At 51.3% G+C, this 12979-nt stretch overlaps 1 protein-coding gene across 3 annotated transcripts in view; it reads right to left on the bottom strand.

The window, feature by feature from the left end:
* Positions 1-2831: 2831 nt before the first annotated feature.
* Positions 2832-12979, bottom strand: part of TSPAN15 (tetraspanin 15) — a 56225-nt gene continuing 46077 nt past the window's right edge. For 2 of the 3 annotated variants that reach the window (XM_040242203.1, XM_040242201.1), the window contains 4 exons: positions 11084-11200; positions 6499-6546; positions 3875-3991; positions 2832-3651 (listed from right to left, as the gene is read on the bottom strand). In XM_040242203.1, coding sequence (XP_040098137.1) covers positions 3502-3651; positions 3875-3991; positions 6499-6546; positions 11084-11200 — 432 coding nt within the window. In that variant the 3' untranslated portion in view covers positions 2832-3501. The remainder of the gene's footprint in view (positions 3652-3874; positions 3992-6498; positions 6547-11083; positions 11201-12979) is intronic. The other variant, XM_040242202.1, reaches the window with a different exon arrangement.

Here is a 12979-nt window from a genome sequence, read left to right on the forward strand (position 1 = left end):
GGATCTATTGTATAGCACAGGAAACTCTACCCAATAATGTCTGTAATAGCCTGTAAGGGGAAAGAATCTGAAAAGCAATATATTTATAGTATACCATATTATCAGTTATATATGTGTAACTGTGCTGTATACCTGAAACTAACACAATATTGTAAACAACCATGCTTCAATTTATATATAGAGAGAGAGACAAAAAAGGAAATGCAAAATAAGACCACAATGATTTACCATCACACACCCATTAGAATGACCAAAATTTAAAAGACTGGCCATACCAAATACTGGCAAGGAGGTAGAGGAACTGGGACTCTACACTGTGGTTGGGATATAAAATCAAGCAATCACTTTGGAAAATATTTTGGCAGTTTCCTATAAACCTACACATACACTTAGCATATGATCTAGCTATTCCCCTCTGAGATATTTACCCAAGGGAAATGAAAGCGTATACGAAGACAGGCACATGAGTGGTTATAGCAGCTTTTATTTGCATTAGCAACAGCCAAAAACTGGAAACAATATCAATGTCTATCAATAGGTGAATGGATAAGCTGTGGCATATCCACACAAAGGAATACTACTCAGCAATATAAAGGAATGGACTACCGATTTATGCCATGAAATGGATAAAGCTCAAAATAATTATGCTGAGCAAAAATAAATGCAGACAAAAAGAAGAGTCTATGCTGTATGAATCCATTATATAAAATTTTGGAAAATATAAAATAGTGTATAAAGACAGAAAGTTGATCCAAGGTCACCTGGAGATGGCACAGGGGGTGGTGAGGAGGAAGCATCACCAACGGGCAAGAGGAGATTTTTCAGCATGATAGGTTTGTTCATTATCTTGATTGTGGTGATGGTTTCATTATATTTGTCACTTGAAATATGTGTGGTTTATTTTAGGTTGAATATACCTCAATAAACTGTTAAAAATAAGTTTGAAGAATATTGTATTTGCAGTTTTTATACAAACTCAGTCTTCCTTAATGCATTTTACTGTTTTTTCTTATAAATATATTACAACAAAAGAAGTCCAAAATCAAAGCCTACAAATCTTCCCCAGCTTCACGGATATTGCAGGCTGCATTAAGATCGTCATTTTGTCTGTGTGCCATGGTGAGGGAAAAGGACTCATTCTGAAGGTCTTTCTTTCATCCTTGTGTGATGAGAGGTCAGGATGATGTAACTGCTTTGGAAGCACAAAGGGTGCAAATCAGGGGCACCCCAACCACAGGACTGAAAAAGTCCTCTCTGTGGCTTCTATTTGCTTTCTGGAGACGTGAGTGGCTGAGGTTTGGAAGAAAAAGAAAAGCTAAGTGTCCACAGCAGCTCAGCCACCTGTGGACACCAATCTGTGATCCCTGATCCACAGAAGCAACAGTGGGAGCCGGGGGTGTTGGTGAGCAGTGGTGAAAAGAGGGAGGTCAAAGCAACCGGAAGCTTACAAGTACCAGGGCAACGTGACTTTGGATAAGCAGACTCTGCTGTCCCAGCCTCCTCTGTGCCTCTGTCATTTTGCTGTCCCCGAGGCAGCTGCCACCCGCTCTGAGCACAGAGAGAATCCTCGGAGAGCAGCCATGAGGCCACCAGCCACAGTCTGACCTGGACTTGTGTGCACTAATCACAGTGGGGACCAGGCAGAGACTCCAGCGGTGGCTGCAATCACCACCCGCTGGAGACAGCTGGAGGAGCAACGGTCACTGGTTTCTCATGCTTAGTACCATGTGTCCACACGAGGCAATGAGGCAGTGGAACAGAGGGGCTGAGCGCAAGAGATTCCACCCAGGCTTACATCAGAGCTTTGACACTTACCAGCGTGTGCCTTGGGCAAGTTACTTAACCACAACATGCCTCAGTTTCTCGATCAATAAAATGGAGATAACAAGAATTACCACATACAGCGGTTAAGGGTGAAAGGAGTTGATATCTGTGTTTAGACAAGTTTCTGAGACAGAGTGTGCTCACTGATGTGCTTGTTATTATTCTATCCTTTTAAAAAATAGCCCTCTTCTGCCCTTTCCCACATGTCAGACAATGCAGGCTTGTACATATGGCCACTATGTAAATGCTGGGTGTGATGGGCAGTTCCCTTAACATTCTTAAACTGATTTCTTCGGGTTTGGGGCTCATGCTGTTTATTTCTATTGGTCTGGCTGCTAAGAACCTCAGAGCAAATCTAGAACCCAGGTCTTGGGGCAGGAAGGCTTGGGGGGGCTGATCCATGCAGGTCCTGCCATCTCCAGCAGGGGGCGACAAGCACCCACCACCCTTTGCTAATGGTAAGCAATGTCCAGCCCCACCCCAGGCCCTGGGAACAATGGGCTGTTTACAGCAGGAGAATCATTTTAGTTCTATAGGCCAATGGCCACAGGCGGATTTGTGGGCACTGCTCCCTCCTGGACTCCTGACTTTCCTAGTTCCAATCTGTTCCACTTCCTGGAAGTGGAGACTCATGCCATGGTGGCTTGGCCTCAGTTTCCCAGTTTGTAAAACAGGTTGTCATCACTGCCTGTTTCCGTGAGGTCCCACAGTGAATTCTTAGCAGGAATGACAGGCAGGAGAGGCTCCATGCCCTGCCCACAAGCACAGCTGGGAAAAGCCATTTCCTGAAGCAGCAACACCAAAGGATGGGGGAGGTGTTTCCAAGCAGGGAGCAGGCGGCCTGGGTGATCTTCCCTCTTCCCAGCCTCAGTGTCTTGCACTGTCCCAAATCTTGGCTCCAGGATGCAACCCCTTCAATCTTTGCATCAACGAGGGACTTCCAAGCCTAACCTGAGGTTTTCTTCACCCACCCTTGACCCAAACAGCACAAATGAAACACCAGAAAAAAAAAAAAATCACATCTTTATTGTCTGATTAATGTACTGGCTTGGAGAGGGAAGACTGTAAGGGGCAGGGAACATCAGCTTTGATTAGTCGGAAAGTCCTATTAACTGTGTACAAAACGAATGTTACAAAAATCATGTAAAAAAACAGGTCAGCAAAGCAGCAGCCCTGGGGAGGGCTCAAGGCACCTGGGAGGCTGAGAAACAGGCCCACCCTGGCCTCAGGAGTGAGGCCGAAGGACAGGGGGCCGGGGACTGCACCCCTCCCCTCCTTCACCACAGGGCACGTGTGTCTCCTCGCTCCCTGATTACAAGTCAGTACAAAACTGCCTTCAAGGGCTCAAACCCCAAGGCCAAGGCACTACCAGAAATGAGGTGGGTCTGAAGCCCAGCACTGAGCTCCCCTTTCCCAGCGGCCGGAGCCTGGAGAAGGGGTGCCGGTTCCCCATGCCCAGCAGGGTGGGCAGGCACAGAGTCCCGCAGCTGGGGAGTGGCTCTGCCTCCCGACACGCAGTAGTCTGGGAGCCCTGAGCAAACACAGCCGGGGCTTTGGTCAGTGCTGAGTATGCTGAGAGGAGCCGCAGGCCTGTCCAGCCCCTGATCCGCCCTCGATGCGGCCTCAGCACAGCGGTCCTGTCGCGGTCCTTCTGGAGCCGATGCCCAGGCCCCGGCCCTAAATGGGATAACACAGGCAGCACCCCGTGCCTGCCGCCTCCACGCCGGCCTTGGTGCCGGGCCCCAGGAGCCCGTCGGTGACACAGTGCTCCGCGATGATGTCCTCCACCCGGGTGATGTACAGGAATGTCAGCAGCACTCCCAGGAACTGAGGAGAAGGGGCACGGGGCGTGTCACTCACTATCCGGGCCACTCGCCCTCTCTTTCCAGCCCCTCAGCCCTCGCCGTCTGAGCCCAGCATACCCAAGCCCCCTTCACCCTAGTTTTGTCCCTCCTCTGCACTCTGTAATCACCAAGCTGCACACCATCCCGGCCCACAGCCTGCCCACTCCAGCCCCGGGCCCTCCCTGGTGGAGGAGGGACCAGCCCACCTGGGGGAGCAGGATGCCCAGCAGGAGGCCCGCCATGATGGTGTAGTTGTCCATGAACCAGATGAGCACGGCGTTGGTGCAGCCCCGCACGTAGATGACGTTCTGCACGCTGAGGCGCTGCGGGGACAAGCCTGGCTGAGCACCCGCCTGGCAGCCCCAGACCCAGCTCTGCCGCTCATCCCAGGCCCAGGCGAGTCCCTCCGCCTCTCTGGGCCTCAGTTTCTCATATGCAACCTGAGAAGTCGACTCTAAACCACAGGATCTCAACAGGAAGTGAAAGTCGCTCAGTTGTGTCGGACTCTTTTCGACCCCCTGGACTGCCAAGCTCCTGTCCATGGGATTCTCCAGGCCACAATACTGGAGTGGGTAGCCGTCCCCTTTTCCAAGGGATCTTCCCAACCCAGGGATCAAACCCAGGTCTCCCTCATTGCGGGCGAATTCTTTATCAGCTGAGCTACCGGGGAAGCCTTTCAACAGTACTGTTCCCTAGAGAGCCTGCTGGCATTGTGGTGGCACTTATGCTTGTCACAGAGATAGGGGTGGGGGCTGAAGGACTACAGAGCTCAGGGCAGTCCTTCTCGAGGGACAGCCACCCAGACTACCTGCCTCTTAGATGTCCCCCGGGCATCTGGATGGGTGATAAGCCATCCATAATTATCTGAGCCCAAAGCCTAACTCCAGGGACATAAAAACCAGTGTTTTCTGCTTGGCTTTACTATACATTGAATTCTACAGAAAGAGAAATAGGTAAACTAAGGGATAACTGTATTCGATTTTGCTTGGAACTTTATCCAAGAATTGTTCATCATTTAAAAAACCATGTCCGTGGCAAAAAATATGTCCATGCTATGCAAGTTGCCCACACAGCACCCCTCCTAGGCAACAGAAGCCCCTGGCGGTGCAAACACCTGATCAACTTTGCTGTCTTCTGCCGTTTCTGTCTCAGAGAAGGCAATGGCAGCCCACTCCAGTCCTCTTGCCTGGAAGATCCCATGGACGGAGGAGCCTGGTGGGCTGCAGTCCATGGGGTCGCTAAGAGTCGGACACGACTGAGCAACTTCACTTTCACTTTTCACTTTCATGCACTGGAGAAGGAAATGGCAACCCACTCCAGTGTTCTTGCCTGGAGAATCCCAGGGATGGGGGAGCCTCGTGGGCTGCCGTCTATGGGGTCGCACAGAGTTGGACACGACTGAAGCGACTTAGCAGCAGCAGCAGCTGTTTCTATCTAGCACCTAAGCATGTATATGGTTATAAATCATTTTATCTTATTTCTCCCTTTATCTCAAATCAGGGGCTTCCCTCATAGCTCAGTTGGTAAAGAATCCACCTGCAGTGCAGGAGACCCCAGTTCCATTCCTGGGTTGGGAAGATCCCCTGGAGAAGGGATAGGCTACCCACTCCAGTATTCTTGGGCTTCCCTTGTGGCTCAGCCAGTAAAGAATCTGCCCGCAATGTGGGAGACCTGGGTTCAGTCCCTGGGTTGGGAAGATCCCCTGGAGAAGGGATTCTGGCCTGGAGAATTTCATGCACTGTATAGTGTACGGGGTCTCAAAGAATCGGACATGACTGAGCTACTTTCACACTTTCACTTACCTCAAATCATTATGCCACTTGTTTTGGAATTAGGTGTATAGGTAGGGAGGTTATAATATCTGTGTCATTTTGGAATAACAAAAAAACAATCGTGCATTGTGTACGCTAAGTCACTGCAGTGGTGCCTGACTCTGCGAGCCCATGGACTGTAGCCCGCCAGGCTCCTCTGTCCATGGGATTCTCCAGGCAAGACTACTGGAGTGGGTTGCCATGCCCTCCTCCAGGGGATCTTCCCAACGTAGGGATCGAATTCTCATCTCTTACATCTCCTGAATTGGCAGGCGAGTTATTACCATTAGTGCCATCTGGGAAGCCCAAATACGGCATTACCAAGTGTTTATTATAAAAACTAGCCATTGGGTCCCATGTTTGGAGAAGCACGGCTGGTCTGTGGTTCAGCATCTTAGGTGTTTGTCAGAGTCACCCACTGGCCCCACCCCAAGAGTGCACATTTCTATCAAGCTCCTTGGGGCTGCTGTTACTGCTGGTCTGGGGATCTCATTTGAGAACCACTGCTCAGAGGCCATCTCAAGTCAACATTATTTTTTAGCTCCCTTCTCAACACAACCCCATCTTCTCTCCAAGTCCAGAAGAAATGCCCAGGAAGCTGACCCAGAAGGTACCAGCCAAAGACTCTCTTCCCCCAGGGACTCCTGGGTCCCAGGCTGAGGGAGCCAGTGTGTATCTGCAAACTGGCAGCTCCAAGGGCAGAGGCGGGCTGGTGAATGCAGCTGGGCATGGGGACACACTGCAGGCACCGACAAGGGCACGGTGGCCTTACACATTAGTTGCTCAGTCAACTCTGGCAGCCAGCTTCTCCCAACCTGGGGAGGATTCTTGGCTCCCCAAGTCCTTCTGTGTCTAGATAGGGGCAAAAAACGTGGGCAGTCCCTGGCTCCTGTTCACAGCCAGGAATGTTGGGAGATCTCAACAGCCAGGAGCCTCACCCCTGGAAGCCCCTGCAATCACCCTGGGGATGGAACAGGAAGAGCAGCCTTTCTGGGGAAAAGAGATTTCAAAGACATTACCTCCTTGTCGATAGTTTTGTAGCCACACATGGTGTTGACAACTTCTGTCTGAAACAGAAATGTGTATTAGCTAACACTTACATGGTGATTCCTGCAGAAGACACTTATTCCACAGCCCCCCTCCAACCTCCCATTTTACAGATGAAAAAACTGAGGCGTAGAGAGTTGCACTATCCAGTATGAATGGAGCTGAGAGTCCCATTCCAGCTGCCTGGTTCAAGTCTGCATCTTAATCTTCTGGATCCAAGAAATGCCCAGAGAGAAAAGGTGGGAAGACCAGTTCTGTGGCTCTTGGGTGGGAGACCCACTGCTCTACCAGTGGCAGCCTAGGAGCCCAGAGGAAAAGGCACAGCCCCAGGCTCTTCTGTTGCAGCCGCCAGAGCCTCACTTTGCTGAGATGGTCATGTGCTGAGGTCAGGACTGGGCTGCTCCCAGTCTGCTGGCTCTTGTGAAAGAAAATCCCAGACCACAGCCAGGCCCCTGGCCAGCTGGGGTTTACCTGAGGGCAAGGCCAGGCCTCTGACCACACTTCCCGTTCCCTGCAGACCGCTACCCGCCAGTAGGGCTGTTCAACCTCCTGCCTGGGAAGACAGCTGCCTTCAGGAGCTTCTAGCTGCTGACTAATCTGGGCACGGTGAAAGTTGTGGTTGGCCCTGGGCTCATCAAATCTCTTCCCAGCTAACCTAGGTCACAGGGCTGGCAGGGGCACTTCCCATCACAGCCTGAGCCCTTGTGGAGTCTCCTCTGCTTTCTAGAAGGTGAGAGCAAGCTCAATGAACCCGTCCACATCTAAGTGACAGCTACTGTGGGATCACAGTGCCACAGGTGCCAGCAGTGATGTAGGTGGGCAGAGTGGCCAGTGTGGGCTCTGGCATCACATTGCCCAGTCCAGGCCCTGCTCTGCCACTTAGGAGCTCTGTGACCAACCTTAGGTGTGGTGCTGAGGGACAGGCACACGGAGGCACTCAATAAGGATTTGTTGGATGAATGAACGGATAGGTTCCCTGGACTCTTCAATAAAGCAATCATAATCTCTCAATGTACCCATGGGGATTTTTTTTAATATAAAGTGAAATATATACATAAAATGATTGTCCAAGGGCATGGCACGCTGGCTGGACTGATCTTGAACACAATCCCACACCCTGGAAGTCAAGGACGGCTGCTACTCTTTCTAAAAGCATGAGCTGAACCTCAGATGTCATCTGCTGCTGCTGCTGCTGATGCTAAGTCGTGTCAGTCGTGTCCGACTCTGTGCGACCCCATAGACAGCAGCCCACCAGGCTCCCCCGTCCCTGGGATTCTCCAGGCAAGAACACTGGAGTGGGTTGCCATTTCTTTCTCCAATGCATGAAAGTGAAAAGTGAAAGTGAAGTCACTCAGTCATGTCCGACTCTTAGCGACCCCATGGACTGCAGCCCATAGACTCCTCGGTCCATGGGATTTTCCAGGCAAGAGTACTGCAGTGGGGTTCCATCGCCTTCTCTGCAGATGTCATCTAGATCAGTCTAAATGTCAAGGCTTGATGTGTGGACAAAATAACCTCCTTCAGCCTAGACTGTCCCCCAGGAACCCTCAGACCCCAAAACACCCAGGATCCACCTCACGTCAGTCAGCATCAGTGGCCCCTCCAGGCCATAAACAGGATCCCAGTGGAGAAGCTCCAGCCTGGGTAGTAGATGTATGAGGGCATGATGGGAGCAGGTGCTTCCTGCTTTATTTGTTCACTCATTCAATCATTACTGAACAGATATTGAGCTTCAATTATGTACCATTCTCTGTTCTAGGTGTTGGGAATACAGAAGAACAAAATAATATCCTTGCCTTCATGGAACTTTTATTCTAGGAATGGAGATAGGTGATGAACATAATAAATAAGTAAACTGTATGATACGTAAGAAGGTGACAAGAGTAACTTTACTCTTCATTGTGCTGTTTCCAGACCTGGGGGCAGAACCACAGCTCCTGCCCTTGGGGAACGGACATGCTATGGCAGAGGCCTCCCTTATACCTGGAGCCAAAAGACTCTTCTCTAGGCCCCAGAGGTGGAGGAGAACTGATGTAGATATCCAGGCAAATATTATTCTGGGCACTTTTTAATGAAATTAACATTAAAATCAGTAGGCTGGTAAAGCAGACTCCTCTCCCTAATGTGGGTGGGCCTCGTACAATCAGTCAAAGGCCTAAACAGAACAAAAAGGCTACCCTTCCCCCACGTAAGGAAGAACTCTTCTTGTCTGATTTCACACCTGAACTGAAACATCAGCTCTTCATGGGCCTTGAGGCTGCCAGCCTCAAACAGGAACTACATCGTCAGCTCTCCCGGTTCTTAGGCCTGTAGACTCATGCTGGAAGTAAACCATTGGCTCTCCTGGGGCTCTTGCTTGCCAAATCACTCTGCAGATCTTGGGACTTGCCTGTCTCCATAATTCTGTGAATCAATTTCTTATAATAAACCTCTTTACAGACACACACACACACATCCTATTGATTCTGTTTTTTCTGCTAACAAGCCAGCAAGTCCCTTCGTGGGTGAAACAGTAAACTCATGTAATGCCTGCTGAATGTGGAGATATGAAGGCCTGCTCATCTCACCCCAATATGGGACAATTCTGCAGATCATCCCAGGACATTCCCATGGATTCGGCTGAGGCGCCCACTGAGACTGCATCACTGCTCAACCTCTCCTTCTGCCCAGCCCAGCTTCTATCCCCTCCCTTACAGGTGTCAATCCTGAGCACACCTCCTATTAAGCTTCCTGCTCACTAACCAGCATCTCAGAGCCTGCTTTCCAGACAACCTTGGCTGAGACACTGGGATCACTGCCCTAGCCCCTAACCGGATTGCCCACCCATGTCATCTCTGCCACCACAGCAGACGGGGTGGTGCTGGTAAAGCCTAAGGAAAATCTGCTACTCGTCCACTAAAGCCCTGTCACTTGACTTCTTGTCACTCAAGGGAAGCAAAGTCCTGATCATGACCTTCAGGATACCCATGACCTCTGACTTCATCTACAACTATCCTCCCCCAAGCTCACTCTGCTCCAGCCACACTGGAGCTGGTCTCTGTGCTGTTTCTTAAATTCGCAAGGGCAGGTCTCACCTCAGAGCCTTTGCACTTGCTCTTCTCTCTGCCAGAAATTCCCATCCCCAGATAGCATGGCTTACTCCCTCACTTCTTTCAGGGTTTTACTGAGAACCAACCTTCTCAGTATCTAAAATGCAATGCTCCATGCCCCTGTTTTATGTTTCTCCTTAGAATTTATCATCTCTTAGAATATTATCTCTTTTACTTATTTATTTTGCTTATTAGTTTTCTCCACTAGAAAGGATGTCAGCTCCATGTGGGCAGAGAGTTCTCTGTGGGTTTCCTGTATCCTTAGAACACAGAACTGCCTCTGGCTGGTCCTCAGTAAATACCTGTTGAATGAATGAATGAATGAACGAATGCACGTTGGGCTTTCACTTCTCAACTTGGACATTCAGGTGCCACTGCCTTGGATGACAAAGTTCAGAGTCATCCCCACCCCCTCCACAGGCCTCTCTGAAAACCCTGGGCTCCTCCTTAGCACTCCCCCTGCACAAAGAGCTACCCTAAAATGGCAGCTCCAACTCCCAAACAAACCTTCCCTCCTGGCCCAGCCTTTTTAGGGCTCACGCATTTGGCACTGGCCCCCTGAGTCATGGGTGAGGCCCCCACCCCCACCAGCAGCTGCTCAGTTTACAGAATCCAGCAGTGGGCACAGGATGGTGGAGATGTCAGAAGAGAAATTTTCCATGACTCTTCAAGGCATGAGTAATTGCAAAACTCCCCGCCTCATTCCAATCCAGAAACCAGGCAGCTTTTGGACACATTAGTCAAACACAGGATTGACCAAGCCTCTCATTTATTAGCAGTGACGGCACAGGGCAGCCTCCCAAGTGGCCAAGGAGGCAACAGAGCTGAGAGGATCCCACTGGGGAGAGGCAGAGGCTGGCATTTACATCACCAGCCGCTTCCAAGCACCTTGTTGCTGATGATCACCAGGACGTCAAGCCCAAAGTCCACCAGCAATGTTCAAAGTGCAGGCCCTGCCCTGGCCCCCAGCTATGGCTGCCAAGCCGGCCACCCTGCTAAGACCCCCGGCCTGGACTCTCTCCCACTCTTCACCTGGTGTGCACAGTTGTCCAGGGCACGGCTCTGATAAGAGCTGCCTGAATTTCATCCTAGCTCTATCAACCTTGAGCCAAGAACCTCACCTTTTGGTGCCTCAGTTTTCTCATCTGTATAGTGGGTAAAATAACCATACCTACCTCACAGGGTTGTTGAAAGGACTTAACGAGTTAAAACAACTAAAGAACCTAAAAGAGGCCACCATGTGGTAAGTGCTCAATAGATATCAACAACCGTTACTAATAAGACAAGTCTTCCCTATCCTCTACCCCTAGATTCACCCCATTCAGTAGCCCTGAGGCTCAGGAAGCCTCGCCTCGGCAAGGACCACCACCTCCTGCCTACCCCTCCTATCCAGCCCCACCGCCCCGGTCCTGAAAGGTGAGAGAAGCATTTGACCAGCCAGGAGATGTGCCCCAGGAACAGTGGATACCGTGTTTCTGAAGCAGCAGGTGTAGGGCACCCCGCAGGCCAGGGGTCCAGGGGCACTGCAGTCGTGGTACTGGTTTTTGCTCCAATCTCGGTAGTCTTCCCCGCCACAGCACTTAAACTGAAGGAGGAAGCAAGTGGGGAAGAGAGCTGCCGTCACCACCAAGGCCCCCAGGCAGACAGCAAGGAGGGGCCCAGCCAGGGGACGATGCGATTTATGATGCGGGTCACACAGGTAGGGGCCATTATGGGGGGCATGTGAAGCATCATTACAGGTCAGAGGTCAACAAAAGCAGAATAGTGGCCCAGGAGGTAGCGAGCACCCCGTCACTGAGGAGGCATGCAAGCCAAGGCTGGGTAGCCTTTTGGTGGGATGGTGGGTGGTGTCTAAATACTGGAGGAAAAGCCCTTCCTTGCCAGCCGGACTCCATCTTCACATCCCCAGGGCAGGTGCTCCACCCCAGGACCTGGCCTTTAAAGTCCCAGAGACTAGGATTCTAGGGGAGCCCCACAATCCAGGGGCCCCTGAACCTCACCCACCCAGCTCTGCCTGTCCCACCCTTAGCAAAGGGGCACACACACACACACCCTGGCCGGGGCTCAGGACTGAAGTGATGGCACAGCTGGCGTCATTTTCCCCTTGGCTGAGCTCTGCCCTGCATGTGCCCCTGTACAGATGCCAACGCCTGGGGGAAGCAGTTACTCCACTGGGCTGCTGCTGTGTGCCGGGCATTGCTCTGTGTGCCCGAAAACCAAGGGGGAGGGAAAGCGCCACAGCCCTGAGGGAGACGGAGAGGAACCACCACGTGAAAAAGGTGTGAGGCAGTGCTGGGTACCAGGGCTATGGCAAATGCGGGAAGGAGGCAGGAGGTCAGGAGAGGCCTGGGGAGATCTCATTTAATCGGAAATATGAACAGGAAAAAAAAACAGTCAAGACATGCCAAGACCCCGCAAGGAGATGAGTTAGTTGTACGGATATTTCAGCAGCAGGCATAACTAGAGCAGAGTGAGCAAGAATAGAGGGGTTGAGGTCAGACCATGAAAGCTTTGTCAGCCAAAGTAAGCAGGGGACGGGGATAGTATCCTTAGTGACAGGAAGTTACTGGAGAAGGTTTTAACCAGGGGAGTGATATGGTCAGAGGTTCTAGTAGAAACAAAGTAGATGCCCTTCCAGAGTCTCCACAGAGCCTTTCAGGCTATCAGTCTAGGGGTCCAGGAAGTGCCTCTGTGGGGTGCAATGCAAAGAGTATTTATTTTGCCATCTGACAGGCCAGCATTCAAATCCTCATACCACCACTCCATGCTGTGTGACTCTGGGCAAGTCAATCAGCCTCTCTGGGCCTCAGAGGCTCAACTGTAAAGCAGGAAGAGCAATGCCAGCTTTGCACAGCTGAGCTGAGAAGTACAAAGATAAGCCAAGCATGAAGCACTCAGCATAGGACCTGGCCCCAAGCAGGTGCCCAGTGAGCATGAGTCATCCCGCCATTCCACCCTGGGAGAAATGAAATTCGCAAGCCAGCTGAAGGTTGCTTCCAATAAAAACATCTCGCCCCACCCAATGGCCAGAGCTGGCAGGCGCATCCCTGGCAGAGAAGGGCTTCCCAGAGGCTGCACCTGTTATGACTACAGAGAAGGCCTGAGCCAAGGGAGTGGCCACTAGGGATGGCCCTGGGTGCAGGGAGATGTTGGTCCCCCACTGAGGGCTATCACGGGGATCAGGTCAGCTGACGCCCCCAAGGTCATGTCCCAAGAAGCGCTGCCAGGGCTGAGGAGGCCCCCAGCTCTAAAACTCCACTCGTCCTCACCTAGGAGGACAGGCAGACAGTGATCACCCCAGCTGACACTGATTTAGTCTCACCACATGCCTGGCCCTGCTCTAACCACCTCTGAAATAAATCAA

This window comes from Oryx dammah, unplaced genomic scaffold, assembly GCF_014754425.2.
Source record: "Oryx dammah isolate SB20612 unplaced genomic scaffold, SCBI_Odam_1.1 HiC_scaffold_6, whole genome shotgun sequence".
Taxonomy (NCBI): domain Eukaryota; kingdom Metazoa; phylum Chordata; class Mammalia; order Artiodactyla; family Bovidae; genus Oryx; species Oryx dammah.